Genomic DNA, 19,890 nt, shown 5'->3' on the forward strand with positions numbered 1-19,890 from the left:
GCAAGCAAAAGAGTTCGGCACCGTCTGGTATGCGGTCGGACGTACTGAGGGAGCTATTGGAGCGAGCAGCCATCTCAGAGGAACAGCGTACATTGATGGGTACAGTGATGGAAAGGATTTCATCCGCCGAAAGCAGGTTGCATGATGCCTTTGTGAGTCTACTGACGGGCTTTGAGGTACGTAAAATGATGTACATTTGTGATGGTACCGCACATTTTTAGGTGTGCCCTGTGTAGATAGTAGCCCCTGAGACTCTGGTTGTCACCGAGGATGGCGGCAAACAGAGGATCATAGTCCCAGGCAATAACCATACCGCTTTAATGTGCAGGTAGTGGGAGCTCCGGTGGCTAGCCGGACTCATGAGTTTGCCGAACTAAAGCGGCAACTAGATGCGGCGGACGCCGACATCGAGCTTGTTAACAAGCGGCTTGACGAGTCACAGGGTAAGTAATTTTTTTCTGGTGAATGTCACATAATAAGAGCAGCATGATGCCGGTATCTTTAATATGTTGTGACTGCAGACGGAGTTGCCACCGTGGAGACCCTTCGGGCTGAACTTGCCCGAGCCAAGGAACAAGCAAGAGTTAGTAATGCGGCTGCTTTGAAGGCAGCTGAAGAGTTAAGAGCCGAGAAGGTCACGCATTGCGAAAGCAAAGAGAAGATGGCCAAGATGGCCGTAGAATTAAAAGACACTATCGACCGTTGCCGGTTCCTTGAAAAAGAGAACCGATTGAAGGCAGCGGACCTTGAAAAGGCCACGATGGTGACCAAAGACACTCGCTCTGCTATGAGGGCGAAGAAGGAGGAGCTGCGCGAAGCCGGGGATATTGCGGCTGGGAAGCCCTTTCTGCTACAGAGGAAGTTCGGGGATCCACGGTATGCCCCTCTGGATCGGCTATGGAGTTCGGCAGACGCATATATGGACTTGGCGGCAAGCGCTGTCGATGCGGTTGAATACTTCCGAGATCAGACAGATCGTGAAGTGGACAAGTTGTTCTGGTCGCAATTTAACGTTCCAGAGCGTCCGCTTCCCTTGACTGATTAGCTAGCCGAATGGGCCGAACTTAATAGGTTGTCCGGGCTTGCCATGAGGTCCGTCGTAGATCACTTGTGGCCGGAGAAGCCGAAGTCGAAAAGCTATTTCAGCTTAGTGCAGCAGTTCCTTGGTGCGGTGCCGTGCATCAATGCGATGAAGAGGTCGGCGTGCATAGAAGGCTCGCGGATGGCCTTTGCCCGTGTCAAGGCATACTGGGCGGAGATGGATGCTACCACTATTGCGGCGCAAGGTTCGGCCATAGGCCGAGTAGCTGCCGAGCACTATTTTGAAGAGGTTCTTGAGGGCGCTCGTTTGATAGAGGCCCAGTGCTCGAAGAATATTATGTTTGAGTGACATGTATTCCCATTGTAAACACAATGTTTTTATGAAATGTAGTAAGGTTGTATTTATACTTTTGCCGAAAAGTAATATGGTGCCTCCTGTGCGGCTGTTTATGTATATATGTATATAACCTGAAAGATTGCAGTCGTCGGCTTTAGCCCCCACGCATATAATGCGGAGGTGTTCGCAGAAGACGCGTGTTCACACTTAACCCAACGTCTTGGTCCTATTAAGGAGGTGATAGTGCAGCGAACGAGGCAACCGGACTATAATGCTTTAACACTTTCACTTAGCCATAGGAGCTTGACGGTGGGGCTACTATATAGCCCCTGTTGGCTCCGCATTCTCCCGAATTTGGGGTGCGTACGTGCCTGGCCGGGAAACGGCCCTTCGTTAAGGCGGAGGAATTCCAACATTCCGATAGGTCATCGAGTGGTTGACCAGTCTCACGCTATATCATGACAGTCAGTTTCCGGCTTTCTCTACTGAGGTGCTCGTCCGGATGACCCGGGGCACAATCGCAGTAGTTCTCCTAGTGCTACCTTAGCCGATAGAGCGGAACGTAAGGTATCAAAACATAGGAGCCGGGAAAACCCAACATTTGACCAAAGACATGATTCGGAGCTGATGCATATAAGGCCAAACTCGCGACGCCGAACACTCCCTAAGGTATTAGGTCTTTATGGTATAAACCGGGCCTAAATAGTGCCCTTTGTAAGAAGCCCCTTGTGTCCAGGTATGGGCGTTTATTCTGACGTGGCCACATGCCAAGACGTCAGCATCCTTCTCAATTGTATTTGAGAATCCGAGGGATGTGTATCAACAAGAGACAGTAAAAAAGGTTTACGCAGGGTCTTAATCTAAAAAGAATCCTTGGAGCGGGTCCCTGCTGCACGTCTGCGTCTGTGTCTCTGTTGTGCCGTATCCTGGACGGATGTAGCACGATGGTCATCTGTAAAAGAGAGAAACTTAGGTGAAAAGTTGTCGTGCAAAAAGGTAGATTTGAAGAAACCATGTATAATTCAAGATGAGTAAAAATTGCCACTTGTCTGCGCGTGTTGAGCCCCTTGTATTTGTAATAGGGGTGTGTCTTATCAAACCTGTGTGAGTTACATATAGCTGCGCCGGACTCGTCTAACCGTGTCCGTGGTCTTGACGACCTATCAAATGCTTTAGCTGGTGAGGCCCTTTTTAGTGTGCGGCTGCCAAGGCAGTCGCACTCTCTTCGGCGCGCAGGGATCGCTTAATATTTCCATTCACTGTAATGATGCCATGTGGACCGGGCATCTTAAGCGTAAGGGAAGCGTAATGTGGTATTGCATTAAAGTGAGCGAAAGCTTCGCGTCCCAGTAGTGCTTGATAGCCACTTTGGAACGGAGCAATGTGGAATGTTAAATTTTCTCTACGGAAGTTATCGGGGAAGCCGAATATAACCTCTAGTAGCAGGGAGCCCGTGCAATGAGCCCCTGGGCCTGGCGTTACTCCTTTAAGGGTAGTATTTCTGAGGCAAATTTTCGTTGGGTCTATCCCCATTTTGCAGATTGTATCCTGGTATATCAGGTTTAAACTGCTGCCACCGTCCATCAGGACTCGTGTAAAGTGGTATCCGTCAACTATTGGGTCTAATACCAGGGCAGCCCATCCTGCACGCCGGATACTTGCTGAGTAATCACGATGGTCGAAAGTGATCGGTTGAGACGACCAGTGGCAGGACTCCGCGGTGATAGGCCCTTGGGCATATTTTTCTGGGAGTGCCGCTTTGTTTCTCCCCTTGATCACGTGTAACACGTTGACTGTTTGGACTTCTGGTGGAAATTTCTTTTGTTCCCCAGTGTCTTGCTTGAGAGGCTCATCCTCGTCTTCGCTTGGTGTATCCTCCCCCTTGTGTACGGCGTTGAGCTTGCCGGACTGCTTGAAGACCCAACATTCTCTGTGGGTATGATTAGCGGGTTTGCCAGGGGTGTTATGGATCTGACATACTTGGTCCAGAATTTTGTTTAGGCTGGACAGTTCGCCTCTGGCGCCTTTAGAGGGCGGCTTTTGCTGACTTGGCCGAGAGTTTTTGAATCTGGCGTTTACTGCCGTGCTCTTCGTGTTGTCTTCTTTATTCCGGCGTTTGTTATTGTTGTTGCTCCATAATTTCCTGTTTCCATCTCTAACTTCGGATGTACTGGGGTCACTGGTGTTGCATCTGGCTAGCCAGCTATCCTCACCCGCGCAAAAGCGGGTCATGAGGCTTGTTAATGCTGCCATTGTTCTCGGCTTTTCTTGGCCGAGGTGTCTGGCAAGCCATTCGTCACGGACGCTATGCTTAAAAGCTGCCAAGGCTTCGGCGTCCGGACAGTCGACTATTTGGTTATTTTTAGTAAGAAATCTGTTCCAAAGCTTTCGGGCTGACTCTCCGGGCTGTTGAGTTATATGACTCAAATCGTCCGCGTCCGGAGGTCGGACATAAGTCCCTTGAAAATTTCCCCGAAAAGTGTCTTCGAGCTCTTCCCAGCTTCCAATGGAGCTTTCGGGGAGGCTTTTAAGCCAGTGCCGAGCTGGCCCTTTGAGTTTGAGGGGTAAATACTTAATGGCGTGGAGATCATCTCCTCGAGCCATATGGATATGGAGGATATAGTCCTCAACCCAGACCCCAGGGTCTGTTGTTCCGTCGTATGCCTCTATGTTTACGGGTTTGAAACCCTCTGGAAATTCATGGTCCAGTACCTCGTTGGTGAAACATAGGGGGTGTGCGGCACCCCTGTATCTGGGTGTACCGTAGTGTTCGGATGTTTGTTGTGTTGCATCGTATGCTAGAGCGCGCCTGCGTGGTCCATAGATGGATCTGGTTGCGCCGTCCTTTTGATGCGAGCCCTCGCGTGGATCGCGTATTGGCTTATGTGTGGCATTGCTTGCCGCTCTATGTTGGCCGTGAGGTCGTCTATCCGGCCAGGTGACCGTTTTAATTTTTGGTTGCGGGGGATCTAAGGCCTCCTCATCGAATTCAGGTAGTAACTTCCGCTTCGGGTAGCTCTTGGTGGGGCGATTATCGCCATACTTCGTTGTTGTGTTGAGTACTTCGCTCCATCTGATTTGGAGTGTGTCTTGCACAGCCTTGAGCCTTTGCTTCTGCTTTTTTAGACTCCTCGCGGTGGCAACAAGCCTTTGATGGGCATTCTGTTGCTCCGGGTGTCTGTCCGGTGTTATGTCATCCGGTCTATTATTTTTGACAGAATCGGGTTGTTCGGTTTGATTCTCCGTGTTGCCGTGGTCCAGCAATGGTTCACCCTGCTCTAACGCTGGGTCTGTATGATCGTTGTTTCTACCGAGGCGGGATTTGGGGCAGCGCTTATGCCGCCGCTTTGACTGCTTCTCGAGGGGACAACCCTTCGTTGCGTCCTTCTGTTCCTTGTCGTCGTTTTCTTTTGGTGTGTTCACCATGTATACGTCATGTGGTGAAGTGGGCGTCCAGTGCCCTGTGGGCAGTGGTTCCTCTTCGTTTCCCGCATCGTCATCCATACCGTCGATGTCTTCGGAGTCGAAGTCGAGCATGTCGGTTAAGTCATAGACAGTGGCTACTAAGTGGGTGGTGGGTGGGCCGCGAATTTCTTCATCGTCCGCATCCCAGTCCTGCCGGACATAGTTCGGCCAAGATCCTCCTGACAAGGAGAGAAATCTTAATGAGTTCAGTATGTCGCCAAAGGACGAGTGCTGAAAAATATCCGCGGAGGTAAACTCCATGATCGGCGTCCAATCAGATTCGATAGGAACAGGCGCAGGTGGCTCGGAGTCCGTGGCCGGAGAAGGATCCGGCAGTTTAACAACACGGCTCTCGTGCAAGGTAAGGTCGATGTTCGGCTCGATCGCCGCTAAGGGTAAGGCTTCCGCGGCGGGGTTCATCCACCCGTCCGCGGAAGGCGCAACTGGCTCTGAATTGAGGGTCGGAGCGGCTGCCAGTGCGATCTTAACACTGTCCGATGGTAGAGCTAAATCGTACTCATCGTGACCGCATGACGCGCAAGGCAGAGGCTCGAATCCGTCGAAGATCAAGTCTCCGTGGATATCGGCCGTGTAGTTTAAGCTTCCAAACCTGACTTGGTGGCCAGGGGCGTAACTTTCAATCTGCTCCAGATAGTCAAGCGAATTAGCCCGCAGTGCAAAGCCGCCAAACACGAACATCTGTTCGGGGAGACAAGTCTCACCCTGGACTGCATCGCTATCGATGATAGTAGGAGCCATCCAGCCTAACGGCGACGACACAGAGGAACTCTCAATGAAAGCACCAATGTCGGTGTCAAAACCGGTGGATCTCGGGTAGGGGGTCCCGAACTGTGCGTCTAAGGCGGATGGTAACAGGAGGTAGGGGACACAATGTTTTACCCAGGTTCGGGCCCTCTTGATGGAGGTAAAACCCTACGTCCTGCTTGATCAATATTGATGATATGGGTAGTACAAGAGTAGATCTACCACGAGATCAGAGAGGCTAAACCCTAGAAGCTATCCTATGGTATGATTGTATGTTGTAGTTGTTGTGTCCTACGGACTAAAACCCTCCGGTTTATATAGACACCGGAGAGGGTTAGGGTTACACGAGGTCGGTTACAAAGGAGGAGATACACATATCCGTATTGTCTAGCTTGCCTTTCACGCCAAGTAGAGTCCTATCCGGACACGAGACGAAGTCTTCAATCTTGTATCTTCATAGTCTAACAGTCCGGCCAATGGAGATAGTCCGGCTGTCCGGAGACCCCCTAATTCAGGACTCCCACACCCACTATCTCTAATTCTCTCAATATGCAAGGTTTCTACCTCACCAAATATGCCATGTCAGCATTTATTAAAATTATTTTCAGCTCGTGCAAACCTTAACCCATTAACACTAATTCTGTCAACATGCAAGCCTCCCACCTCATTGTTCCCTAACATTATTTTCAGCCCATGCAAACCGTACCAACAGGTTTTATTTGCTTACTTTTCAAAGGTTGTGAAATGCCCCAATTTAATTGTTGTAACTACTATTGTACAGTGTACATGCATGCTCTTTATTCACATAAAATGCAAGCACTAAATATTTCTACGTTACAAGTATAGTTATCTGCAATTACTTTTTATATTCCCAAATTTGAACTAAAATCAGGGCACTTGTTTTGAGATGATGAAAGTATGTATATATGTAATCAATCATCAATTAGAAAAACTACTGCTTACTTTACATCTCTCTGTCAATTGCTCAGTGTCAATTGTCTATTTTTACAGTCATGTTAGACCTCATGTCCGATACACACATCGAGCGGGCAATTTACTGTACAAGCATACTTTCCCATCTGCACAGCTGGCGGCGGAATAATTCGAAGTCGCGTGCTAGTCCGATTATTTTTTCGACACATAAAGGGACTAATCTACTATATATCACTATAAAAGAAAAAGAGGAGCAGATCTAAATAATTATATCCGTTCATCTATAAAATCTGATGGTCCATATTCTTTTCGTGTTTAACCTAACAAGCCACGTAATTAAGCCACGTACAGTCCATCCACCGCTAAAAAAAAACGTTTGCACGACCTCTCGCCCCGCCCGCACGACCTCACGCCTCCGCGCCGTTCCTCCCGCACGCCCCCACGTCGTTCCTCCTCCCGCAGTCGGGTGTGGGCCGCAGGTCACCGAGCCGTCGCCGGAGCCGCCCTCCGCCGCGGGCCGCAGGTCGCCGAGCCGCGTGCCGCCGGAGCCGCCCTTCGCCGCGGGCCGCAGGTCGCCGAGCCGCCGCCCCGGAGCCGCCCTTCGCCGCAGGTCTCCTCCCTACTGTCCGCCCCTGCCCTCCACCGCTCTTACCTCTTGTCTGAACATCTACGCGACACAATTTACAACAGAAGCATAAATCCCTATATATATATGCATATGAAATTTCAGAGTCCCCAAAGATGATTAGAGAGAGAGATTAATGACAGGTGTGTATTGGTCATCGATTGGTTTATATTGATTTTTCCTTCTTGTCCTTGGCAGTCTCGCCGCACGCTGTGTCCTCCAAGGAGATGGAAGCTGCTATTCAACGAGGAGGGTTGCCTAGACGCAGCTGGAATGATCATGAGAGTACAGCGTGGGGTGAGCTATATATATCTATCTTTCATCACCAGCAGCGTAATTAGCTCAGTGACATATTGTATCGATCTCACACCCCGGGTAGGGTATATGTCATGTATCATGTGTGACAACACCTGCAGTTAAACTGCTACAAATAACATTCAGGACAGTTGACGGTTTTATCTTTTTTAAAGGGTCTGGGCAGTAGGCACTGTTACATATACAACCGATAGATAATCATTCATGAGAAATAAAACTTGTAGGAATTTGCACAAAGCATATTTCGACATTCTGGCTCCATCAGTTTGTTTCTTCAACTGATACAAGATTCAGTGGGAAGACTCTGAATCATGCTTGATCTATTGGTGGTAAATACACCGTTGCATAGCCTACTCCACGTATTCTCATCAGTGACACTTCTTTACTCCCTGGAGGTGCATCCCTTCACATTGTTTTCTACCCTTTCAACCTTGCATATTTTCTTCTTCTTAACAACTATCCATTTTCTTGGCTTTTGTTAGTATCCCTTGGGGCATATATACTGCATCTATGCACATGTTCTGACTGCTCAGATTAATTGAACCAGGACGTTGTCTTTATTTTTGGTTATGCGAACAGGGTGTCCACCCAAATATCAAAGGGGAAGTATATATGGGAGTTTTTTCTGGGTTGTTACGACCCGAAAAGCACTACTGAACAGAGGAACCAGTTGCGGCAACAGAGAAGGTTCTGTTTTATTTCACTCTTCATTTGCATCTGACTTTCGTCCTCTCATCTAAGTCCATTTTCATCTCATTACAATTTCACTTTCCATTGCGATGCATAATTTTTACAATCTAGCAAAACACTCCCCAATCACCTTTTTTTGTCCTTATTTTTGCAAGAGTGGCTACTTTAAGCATATACTAGGATGTGGACTCGCCGACCGGCTGCAGGGAGTAGTGTATGATGTGTATGCTCCAACAGCCATATTCATGCATTGCTTCACTGATCTTATTTTTGCCAAAGATTGTCTATACTTTTTTTGTGTGATTCCTTGCTTCAGAAATATAAGATTTAATATGCCAGATATTAAATTTGTAATCTATATAACCTTGTTTGCTCACCATGCCTTTCTCCTCAAAATCCTACATGTACTTGCTCCTTGTCCAGGCATCCAATGTTAGGAAAGAGAGGAGATGGTCTTCGTCAGTTGCACTGAAGCATGGGAAGGATGCAGGTGAAGCGTGGAGAAGGACACCGACGTTGTCGAGGTTGTTATAGCAGCGACACTCGAGAACGCTCAAGGGAAGAGTAGATGCGCCTGTGTGGCTGGGTGACTCTGACCACTGGTGAGTTTTTGCTCCTACCCTTCTGACACACCATGTGTACAGTTTGTGCTTGCTTAGAAATTTTGCCCTAATAAACAACAAAATTATCTCCAATCATGTGTTGTATCTTCTACCATCTTTCATATTTTTACATGACTAGCCACTTAGCATTACTATTCATATTTTATTTGTAAATGTACGCAAAGCTCTGGATTAGAAGCTTGAGGCTATCTTCTGAACCAAAATGACCACATTGACTACCTATGTTAAATCTTATACTAAGCTAATGTCAATAGTGATAAGCTTATGCAATTGTTCATCCTACTTGCATTGGATAATATTCTCCTCTAAATTTTTCCTCTTTTTTTGAACCAAAAATGATTATCTTCATATTTCGCCTCTTTTCTAAACCAAAATGATTATCTTCTTCAGATTTCCTCCATGAGCCACTGTAGCACCTTTTATGTTGTGATACTCCTACATATTCATGGTACCAACCTGCATCTTACATATTCATTGGATTTTATATTGGCATTTGTAATAGTACAGTGTGCTATTTATTATGTCGATTATCATCAAATAACTAACAATTTCGTTTCTGCGGTATGGACTGAACTCGGAAAGGAAGCAGTTAATCACATGATTGTAAAGGAATATGCGAAGCTGATGAGACTAGAGCTAAAGTTCTTTCTCTTGGATTCCTCAGTTAGGTACATCATTTCTTCAATTGTCCACATTTTAAACTGTATATTATTGTCATAAATCAAGTGGAATATGTGTATGCAAACTGTCAAACTAAAACTTGGAAACAAACATCATTGATTACTAATCGATGATGTAACTTTTGAAGGAAGTAACAAATGGAATGATTTGTTGCCCATGTACATTTGGTAATTTTCTTTGATAGTTTTTGTTGTTTATGTATAGAAAAAAAATCATTGGTAGAGAGGAATCTTTCTGAAAATGTTTTCTCGGTAATGAAATGGGGAGAAAATGTTTCTCAAAATGTTCATTTCAATTTTTTATGGCTGAAATATGGGAAAGGATGGCGAGTCCATGATGCTTGGGTTCTTTGCAATTCATTTTCTTCCATTCCTATGATGTAGATATTTCTTCTGTGTCAACCTAAAGTATTATCCGCTTCTAATAAATGCAAAGGAAAATCTGCAAGTTACCATTTACCTTTACGCATATTTATTCTGTTAGTGTGACTTAAACATTCAATATGCTTTGCCTATTGACTATGTTAGAGCTGATCTGTGCGAGCTGTTAGCCTTTTGATGAACACATGGTGTTGATTATTTAGGACTGGAATGTTCAGCCTCCCTGTATGCCGACTACATTTCTAAGACATGAACCTATTTTTGTACTATGGTCATCATTTCTAAGACTTGCTGATGCACACTGCTAATTGCTACAGTAGACACGCAGGCGCAGCTTGGTGCATTCTTCTCTTCTTTCCCTTTATATTTTCTTCATCCTTGTGCTTGTAAATTTGTAACTCAAGAGGTCACAAACTTCTGCAATATGGAGGCATCACTTTCAAACTGGTACATATGCATGTAGCTGTTCATGAAGCATCATTTTACTAAAGTGTCCAATGTATGTTCTCTTATAATCCAGGTGCTTGATCAAGGCTGCGTATGAGCTTATTAACATCGATGGTGTGCTAAATGTGATCATAAGGAACCTGGATAAGGAGTATGTCTCTTAATGGACATCTTTCTATTTTGCATTGAACTTTGATTAATTATTTTACTGTACATTTTCCAAAATTCAAGGATTGGCTTCTTACTCATTACAAATGGTTCCAGTCTTTATTCTTAGTTTTTACAGTTACATAAAGAACAATGTTCAAATTCACTGACCTGTGCTTTGTGACAGTACTTCACTGTATGTTCATTATATATGCATGTAGCAATACTTCCTTTCAATCTATTCATTAGTTCGTAAGCTAGATCGTATGCCAAGTTGTATTTACTGGACACTTGCTACTCTTTTCCTTGTGCAATTATTCAGTCCTGGTTATATTTTGTGGTATTTCTGAGTTGCATAAATGACTCGAAACATCGGGAGCTACTAAATCTTGCCTGTACTGAATTTGTGCTTTTTTGCAATATCAAAATATGGTTCTCCTTCAAAGTATTATTTTTCCTTCTACTGAATATGCTTCTGGAAAAGGATCTCAACAGATCAACTAGAAGGAGAAGAGAGCAGCCAAAGAGAAGTTAAGAACAAGACACATGCTTCAGATTAACTCCTATTCCTGGACCTATATGCTTTTGATAATTGAATTAGATAAAACAAGTATATATTTCTAATCGTATGATTTTGACATGCAGCTAAGTTTTTCATATGTCTGACTATTGTGTTGCCGTGCAAATATGCAGAAGGATGGTCTACCTTTTTGGGACTTGGTTTTGTGAATCGATGTGTTATCTTGAGCAAATATCTTATCATTGTATAATGTTATAATATGAACTTTTACTATTGATATATCATACTGTATGTGGAATGTGTCAATACATATATACTTGCGGCAACTTCTAACTGAAATTTATTTTTCACCTACAAAAATATATAGAATCTTCGTCCATGTTTTCATGTCGATACCTGATTTACATGTCCATACAGTTGGGCTGTTCGAGCTAACACTGCAAGGCCTTACAGTGCATCAAGGGCATCTAATAAAGTTTTTAGGTTTGTCCCTAGAACTATTATATCTAGACAAGATGCTTGCAGAACCATCAGAGCTGAACCTTCTAGGTAATTTTACATAATCAGCGGTTGGGCGCCCACAATCATCCATGATTTGCGTCGAAGCGAGATAAGGTTTACTCATGTTCTTATAGTTTGTTTCTCTTTTCTGTTTTGCTTGGTTGATTTTCAGTTATAGAGAAGAGTTAGAGTTGGATGGAGTATCAAACAATGGAATCAAATCATGCATGGTATTGTAAGTCAACCATATAAGCACAGACATGTTTTCAGTTTTCCAATGTATAGTGGAAGTTATTTAAGTCGTTTGAAATATTAATACAGAGTTTTTCCTATTGATGTTTGATGTGAATATATTCCCTTAAAAAAATCGTGTGAACATATTTGGATGGTTTCATCTTCAAATAAGATCTCTATAGTAGCAACAATTTTGAATAAAAGATACTTCCTCTATAAACAAATATAAGACATTTTAGATCATTAAAATTATATGTTCACACTTATACCAGTGTGAAAACTGAATAAGGATCAATTTTATTTTAGATAAACGTGCATTTGCACGTGTACGATTACTAGTTACGACCAAAATAAACAGTATTGTGTGCACTTGTAATAGTTAATAATCAGCAGTAACATTACACAAGGGACGAATTACTAGACAGAGTTACAACAACAAAAACGAATTACTACTAGACAGTGGAAGTGCTGCTAGCTTCTGAATCTGACGGGGGCCGGGAAGGGAAAAGAAGTGACAGTACTTGTAGTACTATAAACACACGAGGAGTTCACCGGAATGGGCACACGGCGACGCAACGACAACGTCCAACACCTCATCTCACCTCCAAAAGGTGACGGCGGGCAGTAGCAGCGCGAGGATGACGACGGCGTAGACGCTCGACGCGCCGCGGCTCCTGCTGCCCCCGGAGAGGTAGAAGTAGTAGTACGGGTTCGCCGAGGACGACGGCGGGGACGGCGGCGACGAGAAGTGCGAGGACGGAGCCGAGGAAGACGAAGACGATGACGACCCGCCGCTGCTCTTCGGTGGAGTCGGCGACGGCGTGGACGGGGGCAGCTCCGTCGACGATGACGACGGGGGCGGCGGGAGCAGCAGAGTCAGATACGGCGGCGGGGGCGTGGGCAGCGGGAGGATCGACGTCGATGGCGAGGGAGGCGACGGTGTTGACGATGACGATGACGGCGAGGGAGGCGACGGTGTAGATGATGACGATGACGGCGAGGGAGGAGCTGGCGGCGGCGACGTGCACACCGTGGGGCACGTCCCGCACTCGCTGATGCACAGCAGACTCGCCTCCGGCCCTCCCGCCGCCGGCTGGCCCCGGTCACCTCCGGCGACAGCCAGCTGAGCACCACAACACGCCACCAGGACGATCACCGCCACCATCGCCACCGCTCTTGGTCCCTCCATTGCCACCTTGACAGGCTGCTCTCATGAGCTTGCTTGGCGCAGGTGGGGGAATGAGATTCCTGCGATCGGCTGCTTGTGGGCCGGAGCTGCCGGTTTATAAGCCAAGAAGTGCAGTGCAGGAGAAGATGTGCGAAACTTCAGGTGCAAGCTGGGAGAGAATATGAGAAGCAGGGTGTAAAGAGAAGATGCTCCTCTCCAGGATTGGCACCAAACGATTGATGCGTCTCAAGAAATCGGCCACCGTAACATATGTTTGTGACTGATACCTTGTCTCATGGAGCTCAAAAGTGTTGGCAAACTTTTGTAAGATAGTGACAGGGATAGTAGATTGAGAAGTGCATGTGTAATGATCTGCAGAGTGCAAGGCAGGTAAAGCATCTGCAGAAGCCTGGTCGGTTGGAGAAAGAAGTCGGGTGAGTTGCTACTCTATTATGGCCTCAAAACGTTCCGCAGCAGTTCCACAGGAAACTGTTGAATGACCGCAAGAACTGGGAAAAGGATAACCCGCCTTTCAAACAGGGGTTTGAAATGAAAGAAAAAACGTTGGCAGGTTGTCCTTCAATCATCTTACATAGAGGAGGAAATACAGCTAAGGGAAAGCATAATTACATTGGGCATGCTCATGTGAGGAAGCAAGGCTTACTGACTATAATCTAGAGCTACTGTAAGGATGTAACACACCACAAACATGTGACGGAAAATCTGAATATCTGCATTGATTTCCTATCCCCCCAGAGGATTTTCAATTCGACACTCTTTACAGGCAAACCATGTCAATAAACAACCGACAAAGAAGTACACGGAACACTTGTACAAAAGGCTAACCCTGGAAGGAAAACTTTTGCCAGCCTTTCACTCTTACCAGTTACTTTAAATTCCCCTCTGGGAAGCGAAGTATCAAAAGGACAGTCATGGATTAACAACGTCACTAATCTGTTTCTGCATCTTCCGTTGTTGTAGCTGACTTGAGTTTTTGGCTAACAAACTGCCCCTTGATTCTTGGTCTTTGCTCTGCAAGCTTCTTCCTGCTGTGATATCTGACCTGTAGAGCGAAAGGTAAACAGATAAAAGGGAATAACTGTAAGAAAAACCAAGTGTTTGCGGAAAAGAATATATAAGTGCACATGCATGATTTGTGAATTTGCAGAATATTTAGGTTTGACAAATAGAATACCTTCTTCTCGAAGCATCTATCTTTCCTTTTCATGCGGAATTTCATCAAGGCAGCTTCACGACGAGACCGATCACTATCCAGTCCATTGTAACCGAAGTTCTGGATGCCACTCTCGTTGCCGCTTTCTGGGGCAATTATTGCGTTGGTGTTTGTATCAGTTTCACCGCTCACAGTCCATCCACGGATATCCTGGCTACAACTAGCACTCTGGTTATTGCGCTCTGCATGAGCTCTCAACAAGTCAATAGGTTCTCCTGATTCTTGGAGAATTTGTCTTGAATGATGCAACCGCTGGTTTTCTTCTAGCTGTCTGTGTTCATCAATCTCTGATGGTTTACCAAGATTTTGATGGTAACTAGAATGATATGCATGCTGAATTCCCATCTGGTTGATGCCAGATGGATCGCATTGCATAAAAGGAGGCTGTGTGTAGTATATCGGAGGCATAATTGCACTGTACTGGTACGGTATAGCAGCAGCGACAGAAATTGGAACAGGTATAAAGCCATAAGGAGGATGACCGAAATTGTCCTTTCTAGGGGAGGAACTGCTTGTGCCAGCATCTTCTCTTGCACTGCTTGAAGACGGGATGGCAGGACCCACTGTGCAACTGTCCAAAGGAGCCTGAGCTTGCATTGTAATCTTGCATGTATGGTGTTCATGCGAGGGCAAAGCCCCACTAGATTGAACATTCTTGTCATAAACAGATTCTTGATAAGTTAAGTGGACGGAGGGAAGAGACAGTTGCTTAGCTGATGGCTCTATTCTTTTATTACCATACCTGTCATGTTGCAAAGCATGTGAGAGCATGCATAAAAGAGCGCTAATCAGAATTGCACAGGGTATATGTGCAAGCAATTGCTAATATCAACCTCAGGGTCTAAAATATGAAAACAGTGTTCTCAATGAAATAAATGACCATTCCAAGCCAAAATTATTTGGATCAAAATTTAAAATAATGAACATGTAAGTACCTTGAAAAGGCTGAAGAATTTGAGTGATTAAAATTATCCTTATCCCTCAGTTCTTGGTTCACATGACCATCAGAACGCTGTTGCTTTCCTAAGTTGACATCCAGCAAGTGAGAGGGGCAAGGCTGGGGATGGCCGATCGCAGCACCCTTTGAATTTTCATGAAGGGTATTTTCCATGACAGGCTTGACAGCGTTATTCTTTGTGACTGGAGATTTGCATTTTTTGCTAGTTGTTGGTTGGCCAGTAGCCATAAGATCTTTGCCAGGATCACTTGGACGACATGAACTTGCATCAGCAATCCTCATGGCGTTGTCCATTATCTGTCCAGCAACCTTTGCAGAAGTAATGCCATGAAGATACTTGGAACACACATTCTTCTCAGCTGAAAACACTTGCTGCTTACTGGTGCCACATGCATTTCCACTTGGAGCATCTACACAACACCAGGTAAAATCACACTTATTAGATGTGCAATTTACACACTAGATGGCCAATAAACCGAGCACAAGAACATCAAATAACAGAGAAGCATATTTAGGTTTCATACCATCAGTGCCCTTTAATGCAAGTGCCTTTGTGTTCATTCTATCAAAAGGCCCATTCTGTATTTTTAGTTCTCTGCATGAGCTTGCTCCATTATGTGCCACAATCTCCGGTAATTTCTCAACACTCTGAATGTCAGTCTCCCTTTTGCTTCCAGAGCTCTGATAATCATGTCAGAAGAGTGTCCATAGGATTTTAGGTGCAGAAGAACGCCAATAATTAAAAAGAGTAACCAGAATTTTAAAAATCAGTTATGATAAACTAAGGTTTCAGTAAAAAGTGATGGCTACAGTTAACTGGTAGTGACAAGAACAAAAAGACATAGAAAAAACAGTGTCTTTGTTTGCTTCAGGTTTCAATTTCACTTGCTTAGCATTATCAACCTGAGTTAGGAGTGATACCACTCTACTCATACTTTGATATCAGTTAGACAAATAAGGTATAAGCCAGCTCAGTTGCTCACCTGAGCATCACTTTCCTCATCGCTGTTTTCTCCTGTCTTTGACCCGGTACCAGAATTCACACTTATATGGTTGCTGGCTGCATTGTTTTCTGATGCATTTAATTGGCTGTTCATCTGAAATGGAATGTGCAAGGCCTAATTAGTAATTACACCTCAGAAAGCTAGGATAAACAAAAAATATTCCTATTTGCTAAAAGCTTATACAACTGCATCAACAATATAGCACTCGTAATCTTGCACAACCAAAATCAGTGCACATTATACAGTTGATAATATTTTCAAGGAAAATGCATTAAAAAAGTATCCAGAAATGACTAGCAGATGTAGGACAAATAGTACAATTGATGAAGGCTACCCCATCATTCATTCCCCATAACACACAGGCTGCAAAAGAAAACATTCGGAAAGACTTCCTGAATGAGGACTTACCGAGTGCCGCCTCCACACATGTTGCCATAAGTTACGCAACTCATTCTTCCTAACTGGCTTCACGAGGAAGTCCACTGCCCCATTCTGCATGCACTTTAGCACTGTGCCAATGGAATCTTGGGATGACATCACTGCACAGATAACCAATGAAGTGAATATTGAGTCGAAGAGAATTCTAATTTAAGGCATCTCATGTTACACACTTCGTTACTAACGTCAGCAATACGCCCATCACTCCACTATGCCACCTGGCTGCTTACATGTTTGTCGTATTAGGGGCAAAGTGATTGCATTCCCCTGAATGCACTCATCACATAGTGTGTAGCAGGACCATGCATTTTTCACGTGTAGCGCTTAAGAGACTCTTTTGTTATTTTAGTATAGATACATAGCATCTACTTATGTATATCCATAGCATCATATACAATAATCACTTAGCATCTTAGCAACGATGTGATTGCTCTCTTCCCACTATTTCGAACATGTGAACTGAACTACTATTAATTTAATTTCCAAAATTAGCAGCCTTTTTTTGGAAACTTGAGGTCTTCATTTATAGGCAGTTACGCACACTATGAAATAGTATGGTTCCTCAATTAAACTAGCTAATTAGGACCTTAAACTACCCATTTACCTATTAAAATGGCACCAATGTAAAGTTAGACCTTCAATCTCAATCAAACATATTTTTAACGTCAAATCGCTTAAAAAGTAGCCATAACTACCATTGCAATTTTGCCAACAAACTTGCTCCGAACCCATAAACTGCACCAAAATTAAGCTGCCAATTTATTCATCAAGAGATACCACACAAGACAAATCTGTTAAAAAGAGTCAGAAACACAACACGTGGAGCATACCCATAGCGATACTTGAATGGAATCCGACAACGACAACGGTAATTCAATTACAACTGAGAGCAGAGACGGACACTGACTAACAGTAGACAACACGGGAGCAATCCATTTGAATTTAGTTCCAAATATCCAGGAGCAGTTGTGACCATAGACAAAAAGAATCAGCCTACCACAGTTAAGCAATTAGCATTAAAAAAATCCATTTATAGGCAGTTGGCACACTATGAAATAGTATGGTTCCTCAATTAAGCTACTCCCTCCAATCCATAATAAGTGTACTTATTAAAAGTGTACCACAAAATATCCATTTATCTATTAAAAGTGTACCCATGTCAAGTTAGACCTTGAATCCCAATCAAACATATTTTTAACGTCAATTCGCTTAGGCTAGCCATAGTGGTGGTATCTTAGCTAGTATCATGCACTCAGGACTAGTAAACATGCTGATGTGGCAGACAATTAAAGAAGAGAGAGAGGGTTAGAGTAACATAGGTAGATACCGTATCATAATAAATGCTATGCTACTACTCCCTCTGTTCCTAAATATATGACGTTTTGGCAGATCAATTTGAACAGCCAAAACGTCTTATATTTAGGAACGGAGGGAGTACGTATCATGCATGGCAATAAATAAGATCATATATGACACTAATCTATTATACTATGCACTATGAAGGTAGTATCATACACTAGTATCATATGCATGATCCTAGTATATGATACTCCCCACTATGAGTAGCCTTACAAAGTACTCATAACTACCATTGTCATTCTGCCAAAAAACTTGCTCTGATCCCATAAATTGCACCAAAATTAAGCTGGCAATTTATTAATCAAGAGATACCGCACAAGACAAATCTGTTAAAAAGATTCAGAAACACAACACGTGAAGCATACCCATAGCGATACTCGAGCGGAATCCGACAATGACAATGGTGATTCAGTTACAACTAAGAGCAGAGACAGACACTGACTAAAAGTAGCCGACATGGGACTAAAGCAGATCGCGAAATCTATATGAATTTAGCTCCAATTATCCAGGAGCAGTACCATATGTGACCATATAGACAACAAAAGAAAATCAGCCAACTACAATTAAGCAATTAGCATAGAAAAATATCCATTTATAGGCAGTTGCGCACATTATGAAATAGTATGGTTCCTCAATTAAGCTACTCCCTCCGATCCATAATAAGTGTCGTGGTTTTAGTTCAAGTACCTAATTAGGACCTCAAAATATCCATTTACCTATTAAAAGTGTGCCCATGTAAAGTTAGACCTTCAATCCCAATCAAACATATTTTTAATGACAATTCGCTTAAAAAGTACTCATAACTACCATTGTCATTCTGCCAAAAAAACTTGCTCTGATCCCCTAAATTGCACCAAAATTAAGCTGCCAATTTATTCATCAAGAGATACCGCACAAGACAAATTAGTTAAAAAGATTCAGAAACACGACACGTGGAGCATACCCATAGCAATACTCGAGCAGAATCCGACAATGACAACGGTAATTCAGTTACAACTGAGAGCAGAGACAGACACTGACTAAAAGTAGCCAGCACGGGACTAAAGCAGATCGCCAAATCCATTTGAAGTTGGTTCCGATTATCCAGGAGCAGTATGACCATAGACACACACAAAAACCAGCCTACACGGTTAAGCAATTAGCATATAAAAATATGCGCTGAATCCCCTGCTTAAAGCAGCTGCTAGATAGCGAAATCGAGTACGTTTGCCAGATCGTCCTGAACCTTACGCCACTGATGATACTCAAGCTGATATGAAGCGTTAGTCGGACGCCGGCGTCTTACTTATAACGGGGATGTTCTTGCACTCGTCAGCCGCGACGATCCTGGAGAGCAGGTCGATTCCGGAGAGCGTGGGCATGTTGACCTCCGTGAGCACGAGGTCGAAGGCGTACGCGCGGCCCCGCATGACCTCCCACGCCTTCATCCCGTCCGCCACCGCCGCCACTGGCGTCACCTCCCGAGAAGAAACACATAGCCCAATTCAGCAGCAGGAAAATCGGCTGGCCGCGCAAGCGCGAGCGCGGCTAAGCTAGAAGAAGGAAGGCTGGCTCACCGCGGTACCCGCACTTGCGGAGGAGCGCGGTGACGACCTGGCGGGTGGAGTCGTCGTGCTCGACGAGGAGCACCCGGAGCGAGCGACGCGGCAGGATCTCGTCCCAGCGGATCACCCCGCGCGCCGCCCCTCCTCCGGGCCCCGCCGCCGCGGCCGCCGGCTCCCCGGCGTCGGCGTCGGGGGACATCTCGTCGTCGCCGTCCGTTGTGGGAGGTGGAGAGAGGGGAACGGATGAAAATATCTGCAGCCCTGCGTGCCACGTCACGCGGGGGTGGGGGGAGAGAGAGGATCGAAGGCACGGGTGGAAATGGGCCAGATAATACCCACGAGCGCTGCCAGATATTTTTCCCTCCCCTCCTCCACTGCACTGCTCCGGTCTGTTTTTCGGTTGGGGTGCTTTTCTGGGGTGGAGTGTCGTGTGGGTGAAACCTGAAGTGTTTCGGGCGTGATATTTCTGGTGCGATTTTGG

At 44.8% G+C, this 19,890-nt stretch overlaps 2 protein-coding genes and 1 long non-coding RNA gene across 5 annotated transcripts; 1 reads left to right on the forward strand and 2 right to left on the reverse strand.

The window, feature by feature from the left end:
• The first annotated feature begins 6,563 nt into the window (after positions 1 to 6,563).
• On the forward strand, positions 6,564 to 11,822 carry LOC125550969 (uncharacterized). 3 transcript variants are annotated; one of them, XR_015600480.1, is made up of 7 exons: positions 6,566 to 7,151; positions 7,365 to 7,463; positions 8,061 to 8,168; positions 8,595 to 8,773; positions 9,377 to 9,462; positions 10,376 to 11,518; positions 11,643 to 11,822. It is a non-coding gene; the product is annotated as an uncharacterized LOC125550969 (long non-coding RNA). The 3 variants fall into 3 exon arrangements; XR_007302095.2 differs by lacking the exon at positions 11,643 to 11,822 and adding an exon at positions 9,185 to 9,242 and having other exon boundaries at positions 10,376 to 11,165; XR_007302096.2 differs by lacking the exon at positions 11,643 to 11,822 and having other exon boundaries at positions 6,564 to 7,151; positions 8,061 to 8,394; positions 10,376 to 11,165.
• Positions 11,823 to 12,080: 258 nt separating this feature from the next.
• LOC125550968 (uncharacterized) lies at positions 12,081 to 13,445 on the reverse strand. The gene has a single exon (XM_048714109.2). The coding sequence runs from the start codon at positions 12,891 to 12,893 to the stop codon at positions 12,303 to 12,305; it is 591 nt and encodes a 196-aa protein (XP_048570066.1). The 5' UTR covers positions 12,894 to 13,445; the 3' UTR covers positions 12,081 to 12,302.
• A 139-nt stretch (positions 13,446 to 13,584) lies between these two features.
• On the reverse strand, positions 13,585 to 19,803 carry LOC125550967 (two-component response regulator-like PRR95). The gene is made up of 8 exons (XM_048714107.2): positions 19,422 to 19,803; positions 19,151 to 19,312; positions 16,477 to 16,607; positions 16,048 to 16,161; positions 15,589 to 15,745; positions 15,042 to 15,474; positions 14,068 to 14,848; positions 13,585 to 13,935 (listed from the first exon to the last, which is right to left on the reverse strand). Exons 1-8 carry the CDS (start codon positions 19,606 to 19,608, stop codon positions 13,822 to 13,824), a joined length of 2,079 nt encoding a protein of 692 aa, XP_048570064.2. The 5' UTR covers positions 19,609 to 19,803; the 3' UTR covers positions 13,585 to 13,821.
• Between the last annotated feature and the right edge of the window lie 87 nt (positions 19,804 to 19,890).

The sequence above is a fragment of the Triticum urartu genome, chromosome 4A (genome assembly GCF_056163025.1).
Source record: "Triticum urartu cultivar PI428250 chromosome 4A, HENAU_Tu73, whole genome shotgun sequence".
Classification (NCBI taxonomy): Eukaryota; Viridiplantae; Streptophyta; class Magnoliopsida; order Poales; family Poaceae; genus Triticum; species Triticum urartu.

Coding starts and splice junctions, on each gene's coding strand:
- LOC125550968 (XM_048714109.2), bottom strand. CDS start 12,893: ATGGAGGGACCAAGAGCGGTGGCGATGGTGGCGGTGATCGTCCTGGTG.
- LOC125550967 (XM_048714107.2), bottom strand. CDS start 19,608: ATGTCCCCCGACGCCGACGCCGGGGAGCCGGCGGCCGCGGCGGCGGGG. Junction 16,608..19,150: donor CAAGAACATCCCCGTTATAA/GTAAGACGCCGG, acceptor TTATCTGTGCAG/TGATGTCATCCCAAGATTCC. Junction 16,162..16,476: donor ATGTGTGGAGGCGGCACTCG/GTAAGTCCTCAT, acceptor ATTCCATTTCAG/ATGAACAGCCAATTAAATGC.